The sequence below is a fragment of the Heliangelus exortis genome, chromosome 7 (assembly GCF_036169615.1).
Source record: "Heliangelus exortis chromosome 7, bHelExo1.hap1, whole genome shotgun sequence".
Lineage (NCBI taxonomy): Eukaryota > Metazoa > Chordata > Aves > Apodiformes > Trochilidae > Heliangelus > Heliangelus exortis.
Genome location: NC_092428.1, coordinates 10,883,973 through 10,903,269, shown reverse-complemented (window position 1 = coordinate 10,903,269; position 19,297 = coordinate 10,883,973). Strand labels below are relative to the sequence as shown.

Here is a 19,297-nt window from a genome sequence, read left to right as displayed (position 1 = left end):
CAAACCCAACCCTGGGAAAATGCCCAGCACTGTTCACTTCTGAAGCAATGCAGATGCTTGGTGCTACCAAGCTACACCCTGAAGACCAGGACTTCCACCTTTTGAATGGATGCTGACACCAAGCCCTGGGAACAGGGACTCAGGGAACAGAAGGTGTGCACCAGGGAGTATAGGAGGGTCCTGTAAACCCCAGAAAAGTGCCAGGTCCCATCGCATTCATGGGCTGTGATCACTTGGGTAGAGGGAAGAAATTTTTGCTGCCAGCCTTACTTGGACCTGCCTTTTCAAGCACAAGATCAGATCCTGTGAGAAAGACAACCCAGTGTAAAAGCAGTGCAAAAGCATCAGTGCATTGCAGGAGGTCCTTAGCACAACATGCAGGATAAGCCCCAAATACAGTGGCAGAAAATCTGGGTTAGTAAGTGGAAACCTACAGTCTCTTCTACTCAAGATTGTGTGCCAAAGTCAGCCCAAGAGTTAAACTGCACCAGTTCTAGGCCTGTAATGGAGAGTCTCTTGTTGGCTTTAGGCTTTAGCAGTGTTCTCATGAAGGACTTGCTGTAAAGACCTTCAGAGCTAACAAGAATCCTTCCACTGGCCTCCTCTGATCGAGTCTCAGAGCAGTGGTTTCACCCTGTTTGCCAGGGACATCTGTGAACAAGCCTAAGCAGTCTGTAAAAGGTACCTGAGAAAAGCAAGTTCATGTCACTAGGCTTAAATCTACCTCTGCTCTTCCCATGGAAGAAATATGGGACACTCCAGATAAAATACCTGCTCCAGAGTATCAGATCTTAGTCTGCTTTGCTTTGTGGAGTTCTGGGTCAGAAATAAGATTATATTTCTTGTGGCATCAACTTCTCCTTTGCATTGTGCCCGCTGTATAATAATTAAGACATTTTCATATCTAGATTCACTATAACAATCCTTCAGTGAATGGAACTGTCTAAGTTTGGACAGCATAAAGGAATATCCTTCCAAGCTTTATTTCCTTTTTATTATAAAAAAAGCATGCAAGGACATACTTGCACTGCAGGTGATGCAGGATTATTTTGCTTTTCACTCTTTTTTTCCAAGAGAATGATGCTATCCTGCCCAAATTTTTGCAGATCTAGACAAAACTGCACTCTCTACTGTATGCCAGCATTACTGCTTGAAGATATGAATGATGCTTCTGGAGTCATGTTTTTTGTGTCCAGCCTAGAGAATGGCATTAGTAACATAGTAATGTTCACATAGAAACTAGTGCAAGGATTTTATTCATGGGTAAACTGATCTCAGCAATTTCCCAGTAATCTACTCCATGGAAAGTTTCACTTTTGGGGAAAAGAAAGAAGAAGGAAAAAATTATGAAGAGTTTCATTCCATTTTCTTCTTCTCTTATGCTTGGTTTGCCTGGGTTAGGTTTGTTTGAAATCAAATGTCATCAGAAAACAGGCCAGACTGGTATATACCTGCATAGTCCTTCTCTTCTGTTGTGGGGTGGGCTAAGTGATGTCTGGAATGCCTCTCCTGCACCTGACCTCGTGTCTGGAAGAACTGTCCTGCTGCCAGCCCTCTCTCTCACTCAGGATGGAGACTTAAGATGTCCGGGAGCAAACCAGGATCCTGGGTGTTTCAGTGTCCCTGGGATGTGGAAGGGGGCTAAAAACAGATTCATGAACGTTTCCAAACACAGTGCTGATAAACCGGGGGAAATGAACGTACAGTGGCACAAGAAAAGCGAGGGTGCATGGAAAGCCGCCAAAGAGCCCACTCAGGTTTTCCCAGTCCCTGGTGGGCCCGTGTCATCTGCCTGGGACACAGCCACACTACAGTTCCCCCTGTGGCAGAGCTCCAGAGGCAGGTCCGTGCCCTGAGCCAAGGGACTGGCACCAGTCTGGTCTCATACGCTCTTCTCTCCTTCCACGTGCTCCTTGGCTGGAGAGGGCTGCTTGTCCTGGCTGCTCTCAGGGCTGAGTTTGTTGGGAGGAGTGGGGCTGCTGCTGGCAGTGGGCAGGAGGTTGGCAGACTGCAGCACGGCCTCCGAGTGCTCCCGGGCCTTCATGCGCAGCGCGGCCACGCTGGCAGTGCGGTTGCTTTGGCAGCCGTAGGTGGGCAGGAATGAAAGGCCCATGGGGTCTGGAACACAGCATGAGCACAGTGGGCTCCCTGAGGAGGAAGCAGACAAGGCACGATCACTGATGGGGAAGGTTATGGGGGGGGGGACTGAGTGTTCCCTCCACAGACACCTTGGAGAGGTCGGAGATGGGATTGGGGTCTCAAACGGCAACAACCCCCTTCCCTATTGGCTTTCAGTGGATATGGAGATGTTCTCTGGATCGGGGATAGGGAAGTCAGATACTGTTCTACTGAGGCCCACTGTGAAGGATCTTACCCTGTGAGTTATCCAGAGTTATCCAGAGTGACAGAGTGATGGCAAACATAGTCAGAAGCACACAATGATCACACACAAATTTTTCCCACAAGGATGGCTGAGATTATCCTCAGCTCTCATCCCAAGCTTTTGTTCTGTGGATACCATCAGCCCCAGCCTGGAGGTGTCCCCTGTCCTCCATCTGCATGCCGAAACCTGATCAGTTTGGGCAGCTGCATTTCTGGGTAAGTGTGAGAGTGCCATCACATATTTACACCTGGAAGGTGTGAAAATATTGCAGTTATTATGCTGGACCTTCTCCTGTCTCACTGTAATGTGACATTACTTAATAGTCACTGTAGGGGGGATAGGTCAGACCATTTCTATCCCATGCATCCGAGATGCTGACCCAAGCAGGCAACAATGCACTGGAGAGAGAGTGTGATGGGTGCTCCTTTCCATTTAAGCCAAAAGGCTCCCCTGCACCCCACTGCCTGAGGCAGTCCTCCCTCCACCAGCTGCCTTCCTGAGCTGAACTACTGTGGGCTCTTCCTCTGGCTTATGCTTGAAAATGTCAGTATTCAGGACAGTTCCCAAGCACACCTGGAAGTCTAGGTTGACATCCAAAAAGCCATCCTGAGACCTAGCTTAGATGCATCTGTTGCCTGAAGGATAATGTAACAGAGGAGTAGAGAGGGAAGTCAGGGCATGATGGCTGAGCTACTGCTTTAACTGGCTCTCTGGAGAGAAATGTTGGATGACACCATTTTTCCAGAGGTCTCAGAGGCCACACAAACACCACATCCTTTTCTAAGCACTGGCAAAAGCTTGTCCTTTGTGCATATACTACCTCCCCACAATAACCAGCCTTGCTGCATGCATTCTGACACAATGCAATGTCTTCCTCTGATCTTTCTGAGCCAAGGACTTGCTTTAATTTCTGCAGTTAATATCTGCGTTAAATGGCTCATGACTAAGTGATGGAACTAATAACCTGCAGGGAGCAGGTAGTTTTTCTTTTACACCTCTGCTCTTGGTAGCAACAGGTCAGCACCCATCTGCTAGGGATGAAGGCAGACAGTTGTTTGTTTTCAGGATGTTGTTCTCTACAGAGAATAATAGTTTGCAGGTAAGGTTCAGGAGAAAATGCTCTTTGGATTTTGAAAAACAGAATCTGCAAGAGATAAGTTATGAATGTAACTGGAAAAATCTTTTCTCTTGTAATACACCTCTTACAGAACATATGATCAGTGAACCAACAGTTCCATGGATGCAGTCATTCAAATGAATCACACAAGGAAGTCTCAGCACTTGATTAAAGCCATCCATTTTTTCCTTTTAGTACTAGGAAGCCAAATCTTGAATTCTGTGGCTGCTTTGAGCAGGCAAAAAGGAAGGTTTATAACAACATCCACTCAGTTACACACCATACAAATTTTGCCACCACCAACCACTCTCATAATGTAATTTTTCGCCCTGTTGAGTTGCAGCCAATTCAGGGGTAATAAACAGCCACTGTTTTAACAAGAGGGAGGAGAGGAGACCAGGCACCTCAGAGTCCCTACAGTTTTCATCAGGTCTTTAGCTGGAGAAGCCACACAGAAGTCTGCTTTTCCAGTACTGTTAAGTCCTACAACATTAAGGTTCAGCTCTGAAATGAGGAAGCATGGAAGCCTGCCTGTACACTGTCTCTGCCTGTCTTTGCACTGCTTCTCTCTAACACAAACTGAGTGAGGTTTTCCAACATGGCTCTTCAGCTCCCAGGCTGAGGAAGAGCTGACCTGTCCGCAGTACCTAATGCAGGACTGAGCACAGAGATTGTCTGCTTAATGGGTAGTGGGAAGAAGTGGAAGTCTTCCTCTTTTCAGAAGAGCAGGATTCAGCTCCATCCACTAAGAAAAAATTTCATTTCATTGTTAGAGAGGGATAAAATATTTATCAGTTTCAGTACCAATCTAAGCTCTTTGCTTAGTAATTAGACCTGATATTACCCACTGGCTCTGAAACCTCAGGGTACAGTTACCCACGTTGGAAACTAGGCTATCTCTAGAAATAATTCACCCCTAAACCATTTTTTTCATTTTCACTGATGCTAAAATACTTGCACACAACAGCTTACACACCAAAAAAAGTGTGAAGTAACATCTAATTTGCTCCAGGGTCCAACTAGAATACAAGAAAGTAGGATTTAGCCCTATTTGTTTTTAATATAAAAAGAAGGTTGAATCTACAGTTGCCTGTGTCTGCAGGTACTAAGTCCAGTGAAATCTATCAGATTTTGCTGTCACAAAAGCCAAGAATGATGGGAGGAAAATCAGAAGCCCAAGATCTTCACCCACCCATCAGTCAGCCCACAATGGACAGGGTAATACTTTCACGAAGAAAGAAGCATCCATATATAGCAGACATTTTTTTTACGCCTTATTGCAGTAACCCTGAGTCCACAGTGGGAAGGGAAGGTACCTTTCCTACTTATTTTGGATACTCAGGGGAGTTTAGGCACTGAGCTCCCACAAGGATAAGCTGTTAGCCCTAGATTTTGATCCAGCTTCCACTAACATCTATGAAAATCTGCTATTACTTTTCTGAGGTTTGGATCAGGTTGCTACAACATGGACAAGGTACTGTTTTCTTTCTTTCAGAAGCTTACTGACTCCTGTACACAAAATTAAAATACACAATTAGATTTCCATTAACTTACAGCAAATTCTGCTGAATTGATCTGAACCTCTTTGTATTCCTATATGACATCATACTATAAATGCTCAGCCTGAACATAAATACTTAATGTAATAAATACAGGCTAAGATACTTGATCCACTCAGCAATTTAATTGATCTACTACGGAGACTGACAAGAAAAATTAAATTAGTTCTGTCTTGTCTCTGCCGACATCACATTCCAGTTGTAACAACATTTGTTCTACAGGTTTGGTTGCAGACCCTTTTGTACAGTTCCAAGGTTCAGTTTCAGCTGAGGAATGGGGTCGGAGAGGGGGTTCATTCTGATACCTAAATATGTGTTGATGTGTTTATATTATAGATACAGAGGTAGGTAGATAAATAAATTTTAAAGCATTCAGTAGATAGCCTTCCCAAAAGGCAAGGCCCCTGTTCCTTTCTCCTTTCAGTATTTCTGCACACCAGCTAAACATCAATATCACATGGAAATAAGCAAGGAAAAATTCAAATTTAAAATTCTCACTTTTTGGTGCATGCTGTTTAGTTTTAAGAGAAAATATTATGCTTAATTTAAGTATTGTTTTCTTCTGATAGTAGCCACAATGGTTTGTTTGAGCACTAAACCCTCATCAACTCTGAAATCACTTTCATGAGTGTTGGAAGTTCAACAACAACTTTGAGTTCCTAATGTTGTTTACCAGTGAAAGCTGATTCAAAGGGAACTCCCTCCTCCTCTTTATACACGAGACTTTATGTTGATTAAGGGCTGAGGCACAAGCAGGAAAAACAAAAGCAGCTTTATAGAAACATCCTTGAGCTCTAAATCAGGAGGTTCAGAAAAAAAAAAAGGCTTGAACTTAGAGCCTGAAACGAAGAGGCACCAAATGCTCCCAGAATATTTTATGGTGCCCTCAGTGTTGCAAACATTGAGCTAGATACTTTCTCATGATAGTGTCTAAGATGGTTAAGTGCAGAGGCAACTCATGCTGCCTTAAGGCTGGGAGAGCACTTCAGAGATGATGGCAGAGTCCAAATGTTATGAGTTCATACTTTCTTGTTTTGTGTACTCTATATGCCAAATGCAAACAACAAAGAACTGATAGTGTGGCTCCTTTGCCTTATTAGGAGCCTTTTTGTATAAATAATTTGACAGTGGAACTGCAGGATTTAATCTTCCTTTATTTGTGCCTTTAGTACTGTTCAAAAAAAATAATCCAGAAGCCAGGACCTTGCCTGTTTGGATAGCAGCACTGGCATCAAAGCTCTCAAGAGCTGAGAGAACAGAACCAGTCCTTTGTATACTGTGAGCTCAGCAACCATTTACCACTCTTCCCTTCCACATCAAAAACATGATTTGGCCCTAAATCCTGCTGACACTTGTCATTCCAAGAGGAGTCAGTAGGAAACACTGCCAAGCTAAGGTGCAATAACCTAATCAATGAGGAATAAGTCAGCACCCACTTCCTTCCCATGCTCTTATGGTTCCTAATGCCTGCATATCCCCTAATATTTGTGATAAAAACAAAAAAAAATCAACCTATGAGGTAAGGAAGTGGTAGAGCCAGGGAACTATGCTACAGGAATCAAAGTAATTTGCCCAAGGTCTGTGCATCTGTAGCAAATTAAAGATGTGGTTTATATTCTCTAAAGTCACAGTGGCAGGTAAACTAGGGAAAATGCCAAACAGAATCCACTTGATATATTTGCCACATTACATGAGAAAAGCCCTTAAGTTAATAATCAAAAATGACAGAGAAACGAAAAGGACCCCCATAGTTTTGATTCCCATTTCCCAGTCTTATGGTAAGCAGCAGTGCTTCAACTCAGTAAACAACAGTTCAAGGGCAAGTTAGATCCTTGAACACTTGTCTCTCAGCCTTGGCCATGGGAATTGTCCTATAAGAACTGGGTAAATTCTCTTCATCTTTCCATAAGAGAAACTGAAATGTAATAAGTGGACAGTTGTAGTCGTTGTGGGTTTTTTCCTGGATACTACAATTAAGCCTCCCCAGCATAAACAGCAGCAACAAACCATAAAAGAGCCTAATCAATGATGCCCTGGAATGTCCACTTTTATGTGCATAATGCAATTATGCTTCTCTATCAGTGGTGCGGAGGTGCCGTGAAAACCAACTGAGCTATAACTTGCACAGAGCAGAGCTGTGGGTGAATTATGAAAGTAATTCCCTGGCAAGTGTAATTATTTCTCTCCTCATACTCTGCACTCATCATGGGGTCTGGGGAAATTTCAATGGAATGTAACAGACATGCTCTTGGCCTCAGTCACCAGAATGGTAGAACACTTCCGCTAAAAAATTGAGTTTCTTGTTTACACCCATTAATAACATCTTCTACATTAATGAATTACATTCATGCTGTCATCCATTAAGAAGGTACTTTGAGGTCTCTCTGCACAGAACAGTAGCTTTTCCTGATGGCTCTATTGTTATACAGCCCATAAATAAAACAAGTATTTTCCCTTCATATTTGAGGTCTGCAATTAAATCTACCAAATGGACTGCAGATGCATGGTTTACAGTAAGTGATTCATCTTGGAAGATCATGGAAATGTCAAAATCACCACAGTGAAGTAGCACAATTGGCAAATTAGGACAATTTCAGAGACTAACAAACAGCATAAATTTCATACATGGAAGCCAGCCTTCTTCCTGACTGTGGCCAGTGTTGAAGAACTTAAAATTCTGAAGTAGGAAACCCCATATACCATGTAAATTATGATCCTCTGCTAATTTTTCAAATGAGGAATCACGTTTCTTGAAAAAACAGAACATAGTGAGGTAACAGATGCTTGATAATAAGTATAGCCTCTCATATGATAAATTTCATAGAGGAAGAGGACCCAGCTAAGGAAAGGAAAAGGTATATTGTATTACTGAATAGAGAATAATGGATAGACACAGAGAAAGACTGTTCAATGGTAATATACTCTGAAACAGTCTATGCTCTGAATTACCATTCTGATTACTGTTGTATAGCTGGCCTAATTTCTTCATGGCACATCTTGCAGTGATGATACCATTCCTTGGAGGGAAAAAAAAATCTCCATCTCAGAGTCAGCAAGGATCAGAGGGCATAGTGGTGAGGAAGAACAGTTTTCTTTTGACTCACCAGAGCAGAGCTAGTCTTAGGATCCAGTAATATCTGTACCCAGAAGTGGCACACATGGGGTACAGAAGAACACTGCCTGTTGAAGAGTTGCGGAGCCACACAGAGCATGAGACAAGCCTACAGGGCACTGCACAGCCTTCCCAAAAACAAAGCTGCAGGCTCAGTCCCTGCCCCATGCTACCATGTCCTAACATTTCCTGTCTCTACTAGACCAACTTCATCAACAACTATTACATCCTTATACTGCAAATAATATCCAGGAATCATGTGCTCTAGACACTTTGTGCAGCCTTGGAAACCTGGGTCTGATGCCAAGCAATCAAAGGCAAAGAAGGAGAAAGAGAGGTATTCGTTTCTTCACAGAAGACAGACAACTCTCAGGTGGCATAATAAAAATGGTCCCTGAGAGCAGAAAATAATTAATAATTAGTTACATCACCATCATTGTTATTCACTGTATTGATTTTCATTTTCTCCTCCTAAAGCATCAGTCAAATATTACTCACTGACACCAGTGATGTGTTGGCTTACAAGCCCAACAAAGCACATCTTATCTTCTCAAAAGAAGAAAACAACCTAGACTTCCCAGTAGTATCTAATGTACTGAGAGTGCTCAGTGGTTTTTATGGTCTCACTGAAGAATACAGTTCCCTTTACTGCTCTGTATTGTTCTCCCAAATGCAAGAATACCTATCTATTTACAGGATCCACATAGAGGATTGCATAGAAGAAAGTAGGGTCATGCATCCATTGGTAGTGAAGTGTCACTTTGATTCTGGAACAAGTACTTTTCTGCCAAAAATAACAAAAAAATCCTGGTAGTTTCAAAGCATGGTTTGCATAAGAGAGATAACAGGAAGAGCTCTTGATCATTTCACTCTTCAGTAAAACTTGCAAAATATTGGAAAACCTTACTACCTGCTGAATCTCTCCTTACCCAAGCAATAAAAAAACCCAAACTGCTCAGAATTTTATGCTCTGTGTTGAGTTTGATGGGATTTTGTGTGGCACAAAGTCCTATGCTTTTGGAATCACTGTGACAGAGTCCTGTCTGCATTTCTGCTACAAAATGTGACTGGATTCCCAAGGGAGATGTTTAGGTCACTTCATTAAGACAAGTAAGGACACAGACTAACATCCACCTAATGTAGGGTTAGTTGTCCTTTGACAGGCCTAAAGTGTACAAATCAGCTTTTAGTCCAAGAAGGAAATTAGAAGAATTAGAATCAAACAAGGAACTGAGCAAAATGAAGAAGGTTATATAAAGGTTTTTTGAACATTGTCACTCCCTGTCCTTCCTTCCTTCCTTCCTTCCTTCCTTCCTTCCTTCCTTCCTTCCTTCCTTCCTTCCTTCCTTCCTTCCTTCCTTCCTTCCTTCCTTCCTTCCTTCCTTCCTTCCTTCCTTCCTTCCTTCCTTCCTTCCATTACCTCTAGAGTGACTTGAACTTGGTTGTGCTCTCATATACATTAGTTTAAACAAACCATCATTCAGCTGTTTTTTCCATATCGAAGAAAGACAGAATGCAAATCATGCTGCTGATGCTTTTGGCCCACTCAGCATCAATAGAGATTGTCCTGTTCATCACTGCCAATGAACAAGACCAAAGCTCTGCACAGCCCCCACACCAATCCAAAAGATTTGCTCTTGGAGAAGCAGGGAAAAAGGAACTTGTGGAAATGAGGAAGGAAATACCACATGAAAGATGCTACAGTTATTCTATGCTCATATAAATCAGATTTGCCACCTTAGAGAACAAGAGATATTTTCCCCCTTAAGCTCAAAACCAACCTTTGGTATTACTGGGACCTTGCTGCAGAAGAAAAAGAGCTCCCCTCATTGCAGCATCTCAGTCTACCAATTCCTTTCAAGTATAACAATACCCTGACAGGCATAGGCAGCTCCACAAAGACCTTGGGAGGCAGTTATGCAGATATGTAGATCTGAATCTGGGCTTCTTAAAGCAAAATATACTAAATAATCACAGTCCTCTTGCATGTATCTGAAGATTTTTAGTGCCTGGCAGGAAATATGAGTGGGACATCTCACAGTTGAACTGCAGGTGTAGCTGACAATATTCATCAAGAGAAAACGCATGCATCTGCTCACTGACAGTCCCTAAAGAATTTATTTTTGAAATCTATATTTTCATTCGGTACCAATTTTTCAGGGACACTACCTGGGCAACTGACTGTCCTATAAGTGCCTCTATGAGAGATTCGGGAATAGGATTTTTCCAGGCTCTAGGTTGTAAAAGTGCTGTCAAGCAAAAAGGAGCAAATTATTAGTTTCTCAATTTAGTGGCTGAGCTGTAAAATCACAGAAAAGAATATCTGGAAGTCTTCCAAATAAATAAAACTAAAAAAACCCTCGTGATTTTTTTTTCATTATTTTTTATTTCATTTGCTTAGCTTTTGTATATTTGGGTTATTTTTCTTAAAATTTACCTACATCTAAGCATGAAATAAGTGAACAATGTGCTGATGCATTTACTTTGAAAATGTTTAAATGTAAATTTTAAGGAAAAAAAAATCCCTTACTTCCATCTGAAATTATTCACTAGACTACATTTATCAGTACACAATCTTTTTGCCTGAAGAATTTCACCTGCATCTACTCCTGAGAAGCTGTTCCTGCCCAATGGAAGAAGCTGAAAGTCCCCCAAGACCTCACAGTCACGGGGAAGACATCAAGAGAACTTGTGCAGTCCAACAGATACTGCTCTCTTACAGGGTTTAAGTTGTCAGTCATCCTTTAAGTTTCAGAGTTTAGGTCACATCTGTGTGGCTTTTCTTGGTTCACAATAACAGGTTCCACATGTACAAAAATAGCAGTATTTATACAGTGTGTCTGGCTTCACCTTTTTTTGAAAAAGTGAGGGAAAGAGGAACAGGGGTGCAAGACACAGCTCTTAATGCAAAACTCAGCAGTTCCAAACATTTGCTTCAGGAAAATACCTTAGCAATGTTGATTTAACTGGAAATACCCACAAAGAGCATGAGTTATGCCAGAGAACACAGTGAGACTTATTAGTGGTCATTTTGCATACTGGAAAACTTTCCTCACAAATTATTGCACCATGTTGGGGCCTTCAGTAAATGTACTTTGTGCTCGGCAGTTCTATGAGGCTTTATGTCCTAGAAATCTATAAATTGAATTCATCCTGCTTACACCCTCAAACTTACAGTTGTTAGGCTAGGAACAGCTAATGGATCAGCTGGTGATTTGTTTTTAAAAGATGCATGCTGCTGCTTTTTGGGAGCTGAAAAGGATATGGACACTAGATGTACCTTTACAGAAGTCTGGGTACCAGGCAATGAGGAATTACTCTGCATCCTTCCTTGTCCCCACGAACACATTTTATTCAAGTTCGCAGAGGGGATCAAGAAGAGTAAGGGCTGGCATTACGCAGAGATGTACTGCAAAGGAAACAGCATGCAAAGTGCAGATGAAGCATCAGCAACGATGCCAGGTCATGTATAATGCAAAAGGATGTGTATAACTAATTTATTAGTATAAATTTGACTCTTAAAAAGTAGTACCTGCAAAGAAAGTTCTAAAGGAGCAAAGGTCCTTGATCCTTGAGACAAACAGTGACCCCACTAAAATTAACTATCTGTGTAAAATGAAGGAGCTACACCACAAATGATGCTACAATTTACAACAGGAGACTCACTCCTGTACCTGCAGCTTCGGTCAGTGCAATTACTGCCAGTCACAACAGAAGGAAGGATCCGTCACTTCCCACTCTACTGTCTCAAGGGAGAGAGTGCTGCTTAGCTCAAAGGAGATGCTCTTTGAGCTTGTCCCTGAAGTTAAACAAAGTCACTTACCTTTTAGCGAGGCGACATGAGATAAAGCTTGTGCATAGGTGGCTGTGTTGAGAAGAGTCCCTGGCAGGCAGGAAGGGAAGAAAGGTCCTGTAGGACCCACTGTTCGACTCAGGCTGATGGAGAAGAGAAAGCAACTTCCTTACAAAACCAGAACTAGCTGATTCCAAAGACAGTGTATGTAAATGCACATGAACATGTTGGTGGCTTGCTGTTCAACTACACAGGACCAAGACTGGACAACGTTAGCCTCCCACAGCTAACAGCTTCTTGGCATCTCCATGAGGAGCAGTGAGTTGCAAGAGAGACAGCTGATATTCTAGTGATTTGGGCTGTACCTGAAGATGGTACTGTGTATGTAAAGGTTTAGCAGCAGGTATGTCGGTACGTATGTGCATATAAATGGTGCATGCTTGCCCTGAAGAGAGGCAGCTGATAACATGTAACTCTTACCTCTGGTGGATCTCCAGACTCTCTTTTTTATTCCTAGTTTGATCTGCTGGAGAAGGGGAATTTAAATTCCTCACAGGAGGTGCCACCTCAGCCATTGTTTCCTTAGAGCTCTCTTGGTCTGAAGCACCTCTCTCTGTTTTCCTCCATTTAGCTCTTCGGTTTTGGAACCACACCTGGAGCAGAAAAACAATCCAGGCTGAATACCTTGGTTAGCAAAATGCAAAGTAAGGAAATTGTCAATTGTTATTCCAGTGAAATCAGTCATTTCGAAGCTTGGCTAAGCCTTGCTCTTAATTTGTGTCCTCATTATTATTCTAGTTGAGCCTTAGGATTCCATTTGTATCTGGAATATTTCTACATTTGGAAAAAAAGTCAGGCATGTCTGAAGACATTCAAAAGGCATGTTAAAAATAAGTTATGAAAAAAAGAGACCTGATGTCACTGTGACAGTTAGTGAATTATTTAAACATGTGCTTGCCTTTATGCACCTCTTTAATTCTCACTGATTTCTATGTTTTAAAATATCTAAAATTCTTTTATATATAGGGATAGACTTAAGTAGGTATCCAAGCACTGTGGTGATGCTATATATAAGTCTTCAAATGAGCTGCTGCTAGAATCTGAGAGGTCAGAAATAAAAATACATAGAATAATAGAATGCCAGGCTGGAAGGGACCGTAAGGATCATCTGGTCCAACTTTTCCAGAACCCAGCACCCAGTTCAAATGAGATGGTCCAGTAGATGGCCTATGTATTAGGCCAACTTATCCAGCCCATTTCCTGGAGAATACTGATACTTTCTGTTATTCCTCTGGCCTATTTGTCCAGTGTGCATATTAAAGGACTCAAAAGGTGGTAGACGTAATACACACTGGTTTCCAAAATGTTTTTTCCCTGTAATGCAAGCATAATGTTAATTTTCTTGATTTTATCTCATCATTTTTAGCCCAAACACTATTTTTTCCCGTTTTACCTTGGAGCTGATGCTCTGAAAACACCTTACTTGAGCTGAAAAATACCAAGCTTTTCTTGAGGTCAGGAAATCCACATTTTAATACAGACTTCAAGTACAGGCGAGATGGTTGTTATTATTCTCCCTCTACAACTCAATTTTAGTTAGCTGCCTTTTAATTGCATGTATCAGCAAACGTTGAATAATGATTTTATCTATATTCTAAATTTAGAGCAGTTAAATGCAAAGCAAAATGCAGACACTTTCTTGCATCTTAATTGAATGAAGGTCATAGCTATAACAACATTTAATTGAGCTATTTTTCATTATCATATTTTAATGACTTTGCACTGACAGTTCGCCTGCTTCTGAGGAAAGAGCATGATGAAGTCGTTTATTTCCCTATTTAGTTATTGTTTGACAACATCATCTTCGATTAAGACTCTGCTTTATAGCACATTAATCATATTTGAATGAGCAAGGGGTATAAATGTAAACATATCTCCAGTCCTCTGTGTTTCCCCATCTTCCTGCATGAAAGCAGGCTAAACAAATGCTTGCATCTATTGTGTGTTTGCATAATAGCCAACAAGGCTAAACACCAGTCCTCAGCAATCTAATTGTCACCACCCCTATCTCACCCTTGCACCTTTCAGGAAGAAGTTATGATCTTCCACTTCTGAATGCTCAATAATTGTGCCATTTATCTCAATTTGCAGTTCAGTCTTTAGGCACCAATAGCCAAAATGGCTTTTTTTTTTTTTTTTTTTTTTTTTTAAGCCAGTACCTAGAATGCAGTGGCAAAAGGAGATTTTCATTTCCAAATAATAATCAGTTTAATTTGCCCGCATATGACCAATGATTCATGCTCAGATTTAATAATCAGGATCGCATAATCTGATTATAGGAGAAATAATTTGTTTACAATCCCCAATTTACTGTGGTGAATACCATTATCTCTCTTCAGCCATTGGGTTTTAAGAGATACTAACATGACCCTAGGGAACAAAAAGCAAGCTATTATATTTCCCTCAATTAGATCTTTGCATAGTCTTTACCCCAAGCATTAAAAATAAATAAATAAATAAAAACAAAACAGCATGCAGAACAGCCCTGTAAATAAAATGAATACATAATCGTGTTCAAAAAATGGCTTGCAGCTCTTGGATGCCTGAAGAGTTACAGGGATCCATCTCTGACAACTGCAGGACTGCTCTTCTTAGTAGAAGTTTTACACAAAGTCAATCCCTGATGATGGAAAAACAAACACCTGGATGAAAAAGAGAAAAGAGGAAAAAGAAGAGAGAGGAAAGGAAGGGAAAAAAGGAAGGGTATGAAAATAGTCATAATTGAGAAGAGAGCAATTGTGGCCGATTGTATTTATTGGATAATATTAAAAGCTGTGCAGGCTCTTTAGCTCTCTAAATTAAGTGCTTAGAAAGAAGATGAAATAAAGAAAACTTGAAGAGGAGCAAAAGATTTCTTCCTAGCAGCTGGGCTCCCTGTAGCTGACTCACCCCTTTGCTTGACAGTGGTCATAGTTGCTTTGGAGAAACACGTCTCAGCTTTTTTCTCCACACACACACCCTCCAAAAGCAAGGAAATGGATGTGCATTGATGTAATTTAGTACCTTGGAGACGCGGACAAATTAGTGTAGAACATTATCACTAGTTAATTATGAATGACCGATTAATCAACCTAATCTAATATTCCACATTATGTTGATGTTATTAAAGTGCATCATGAAAATGACAGATAGTCTTCATTTGCGTTCTTTGGCCAAATGTGCACTCTGCAGTCATGATGTAAAAGAAGAAAAAAAAAAAAAAAAAAAAAAAAAAGAAAGAAAAGAAAAAGTTTGCCCGTTTGAATACCCAAGAGTTAAATAAGTCCCCAGAATGTTTACCTGCACCCTGGCTTCCGTGAGGTTAATTTTCATAGCCAGTTCTTCCCTAGTGAATACATCGGGGTAGTGGGTTTGAGCAAAAACGGCTTCCAGTGCCTCGAGCTGGTGGAGGGGAGGAGAGGAGAGGAGAGCACACATCTGTCAGGGACAGGGCACGGCTTGGATGGAACGGAGCGGGCCGGGCAGCTGCCCTCTCGGGGGGCGTCTGTCCTGCTGCCCCAGGGGGGTTTCTGCGGGGGATGGGGAAAGCGGGGCTTTTTCCCGGCCCAGCAGGGAGCCGAGCGGTGAGGCGTGCAGAGGGCAGGCAGGCACGGGCAGGGGACCGGCAAGGGGGCAATAGGAGTGCAGGGCAGGGAGTGGAGAGGAACAGTCTCCTACCTGCTGCAGGGTGAAAGTAGTGCGGTTGCGGCGCTGCTTCCTTCGCAGGAACCCGTCGTCGAAGTCGCCGACGGAGTGACCTCCGAAGGGGGCCGCTCCTGCGGGCGGAGAGTTGCGTTAGAGGCCACGGGACGAGGAACCTCAAGCTCCTGCAGGGCCCCGGGAGGCGGAAAGGGCCGGGACCCGGGCCCATCCCGGCGAGGACGGCGGCTCGGAGCCCCATGGCAGCTGGATGGAGCGGGCGTAGCGTTGTGCCAGAGGCTCCCGGGCAGCGAGTGCCCCGCTAGGCACACAACTCCTGCCTATATCTGGGTGTCCTGCCTACCTGAACTCACCCTGCCGAGAGTAAGGGACAGCCTTTCACTGAGTCCTTTTCGGGCCATTCGTGTTTGAAGAGGTCAGAGACAAGGCTTTGACATACAGGCGTGGTGACGGCAGCTCGAGCTCGTAAAAACCCTGCCTGTGTGCTTGGAGAGCAAGGAGAAGCCCTCGAGCCTGGAAGGAGGAGGGCTGGGGCCGTCGACAGTTTTGTCCACACACACCCTTAGAGCAGTCGCCAAGCTGCTTCCCGTGTCCTCCTCTTCACTCCCCGGAGGCGAAGGCCGAGCACAGGCACGGGGGTGGTGGGAACGCTCGTGAGGCTCGGCCACCTTTGAACTACGGGGCTTGCAGCAAGGCTACAGAAAGGAACCCCCTGCCCTTTCCCGACGAGGGTTTCGAGGTTACCCAGCGGGAGGCTGTAGCACTGGCAGTTTGTCCCTAGTTGGAAAATGAGAGAGGGCAGAGCGGGATGCAAACCACCTCCTGTGGCGCAGTCCCCGGCCTTCTCTCCTAGTAACACATCACCAGCACCCTGGCTGAATTGCTTCGCTCCCACTGTCTTCTCTGACAAAACAGAGTAAAAAATTCCACAGCAAACAAACAAATGAAAAACCCCAAACCAACAACAAAACTAACGAAAAAACAACCACCAAATAATAAAACAAACACACAAAACCCCCGAGATGAACAGAAAAGTACCGACACCCACAGAAGCGTTCCTGAGTGTCTGCAGGACACCATGCTCAGACCTGCCTGGCAGCGTTCCAGACCAGGCCGCTCATCTTGCAGCATCGTTTGGAAGAAAAACATAGCCCTCAGAGCACCCCCCGAGGAGACAGACGGCTCGGTACGGCGCTGGGGGACTCTCACCAGAGAATAAAATACTGTCCTGGTGACCCACAGAGCCCGATAACTTTCCCTCTTGTACCGCCGGGTCTTCCCGGGGGCCAAACCCCGACGGAAAGGCTTCTCGAAAAGGCTTTTCCTGTTACCTCTTCTTCGGATTTTGGGTGTTTAGGGTGTTTTTTTTTGGGGGGGGGGGCGGGAGGGTAAAGCGTGTGTGTGTGTGTTTGGTTTTCATTTGAGGTGCTATGCGCTGAGTGGTTTAATTTTTCGGCCGGGCAGACCGGCCTCCCCCCCGGCCCTCTGCTGCCCGCGCCAAAAGAGGATTCAGCCTGCGGGAACCACTTCCCAACCCAGGCTCCTCAAACCACGGACCAGGCCTGAATTTTCACCGGAGAAACAAACAAAAGCACATTCCCAAGGCTGCCTGACAAAAACTAACAAACAAAGCTGCCCCTGAGCTGAGTGGCACAGGCAAGGGTGACAGGCCAGGCTGGAGGGCTGCAGAGGGACCCCCAGAGCTGCTCTGCCTGCGTCGAGACAACTTTGGGAGGACAATTTTCCAGCCGGCGATGCGCAGACCGGCTTGAGTCCGCTGGTCCTGGAGCAGCCGTGCTTAGGGGAGGGATGACCCTTTTCCGGAGATGAAAGAAACCGCTGGATAATCGCTTCCTGGCAGCTCTACAGCGGGGAAAGCCCCTTGCTCGTTGGGTGATACCCGTGCAAGACGCAGAGGTGGGCAGGCAGGGGGATTTCGCGGAAAGAGGCCTCTTCCCACACTCGTACAGTGCCCGGGGCACGGCAGGGCAGCCCGCCCGGAGCAGAAGTTGTGCTGCCGAGGCTCCGGGGCTGCTCCCCACCCGCTCTGTCAGCGAGGGCCAGAGGGAGAGGGTGCAGAGAGTCCCGGGCACATATGGGGCTGAGAAAGGGAAATCCCGAGGGCTGTCTTCAATTATTTTTTATATTAAATGAACAAAATAAATGAACAAAAAGATCTAATCAATAACACAAAGAAAAAAAAAATCCTCCCAAATATTTATTTTCCTTTTTTTTTCTTTTTGTTTGTTTGCTTTTTTTTTTTTCAGTCGAGCACCCCTTTCCCCATCCTCCCCCAGAATGTTTGTTAAATAGTATTAAAGATTTATGCGGTCCCTTTGGCTGGAGGGAGGAGGCGTGACCACGTCCTGAAAGTGTCCCGATTAAAGCCATGACACCAACATCTGTGCTGGGAGGGGAGAAAAGCATCTCTTTCGTAGCCTGAGGCTCAACTGCGGGATCTCTATCCACTGAGGGGAGGCAGGTGGTAAAATGACAGGGGTGGGGGTGTAAAAACAAGGCTGTTTCAACAGAAATCAAATTTTATAATAAATAATAATTTAAAAATCATGCAATCCTTCTTTCCATCCTGTCATAACAGGGAAAAAGTGGGCACGGGAAGGGGGAGCAAATTGTGTTATCTCATGAAAAAAGATCATGCCCTTTTATATTTAACTGTGCCTATGGAGCTGCATCTTATCTCAGCACATATCTGTACCCTGACAGGCAAAAGTGCCGGCCCTTCGAGCAAGTTAGACCTCATTTTCTCCCCTCATCCCCCGGCACAAACGTATACACACACACACACACACGCACACACCCCTCATCTTGAAGTTCAGTTCTTGTACTTACACGTCTCTGTGCGAAAACACTCACCCTCTAGCTGCGGGGGGCAGTGGAAGTAGAACATGTCCCTGCGGCTGGGCTGGCACCCGCTGCCCGCTGCTGTGAGGCCGACGGCGGCTGGGGCCGGAACGCGGGGCTGCAGCGCACCCCGCACCGCCGCACCGGCACCAGCAACCCAGCCGGGCACCGCCACGAACCGCCGAGGTGTATCCTGCCGACCTGAAGACAGAGAGAGGAGAAAGAACAGAGCAGACGAATAACCAGAAGAAAGCACCGAGAAAAAGCCGTTGACAGTCCTACATCCCATCCCAGAGGAAGCAGAGAAAGTAGTGCCCAACACTGTGCAACGAGCTGAAAAAGCCAAAGGCGGAAAACTCCGTGGTAGGTGCACAGTGATCGGAATGAGTAAAACTTTGTTGCTGCTTTTTTTTTTTTTTTTTTTTTTAAACTCTTATTTATCTATTTTTATTTCTCCCCCCACCCCCTCTTCAAATAGCAGATTATCTCCTCTTTCTTTCCATCCATCCATCCATCCATCCATCCATCCATCCATCCATCCACCTGACTGTCCATCTATGTATCCAGCTATCTCAAGTATTCATTTCTGGACAAAAAAATATATTAAAAAAAATACTGATAGCGAAGAATGAACCGTTAAAAACCAAACAAATAAAAACCCCACAGCAAAACAAACCCAAACCAAACAAAACAAGTCTAAATGAAACAGCAATAAAACCTAAAATCTGACTTCTTTTTAAAGCATCCAGCACACTGGGAGCTGTGTTTGCAT

The 19,297-nt window shown here is 43.9% G+C and overlaps 1 protein-coding gene across 1 annotated transcript; it reads right to left on the bottom strand.

Annotated features, from left to right (window-relative positions):
- Positions 1–1,868: 1,868 nt before the first annotated feature.
- Positions 1,869–18,571, bottom strand: DRGX (dorsal root ganglia homeobox). The gene is made up of 6 exons (XM_071748159.1): positions 18,538–18,571; positions 15,682–15,779; positions 15,304–15,405; positions 12,445–12,617; positions 11,995–12,107; positions 1,869–2,148 (listed from the first exon to the last, which is right to left on the bottom strand). Exons 1-6 carry the CDS (start codon positions 18,569–18,571, stop codon positions 1,883–1,885), a joined length of 786 nt encoding a protein of 261 aa, XP_071604260.1. The 3' UTR covers positions 1,869–1,882.
- Positions 18,572–19,297: the final 726 nt, after the last annotated feature.

Coding starts and splice junctions, on each gene's coding strand:
- DRGX (XM_071748159.1), bottom strand. CDS start 18,571: ATGTTCTACTTCCACTGCCCCCCGCAGCTAGAGG. Junction 15,780..18,537: donor CTGCCCCCCGCAGCTAGAGG/GTGAGTGTTTTC, acceptor CTCCGCCCGCAG/GAGCGGCCCCCTTCGGAGGT. Junction 2,149..11,994: donor TCATGTCGCCTCGCTAAAAG/GTAAGTGACTTT, acceptor CTTCCTCCTCAG/GGAGCCCACTGTGCTCATGC.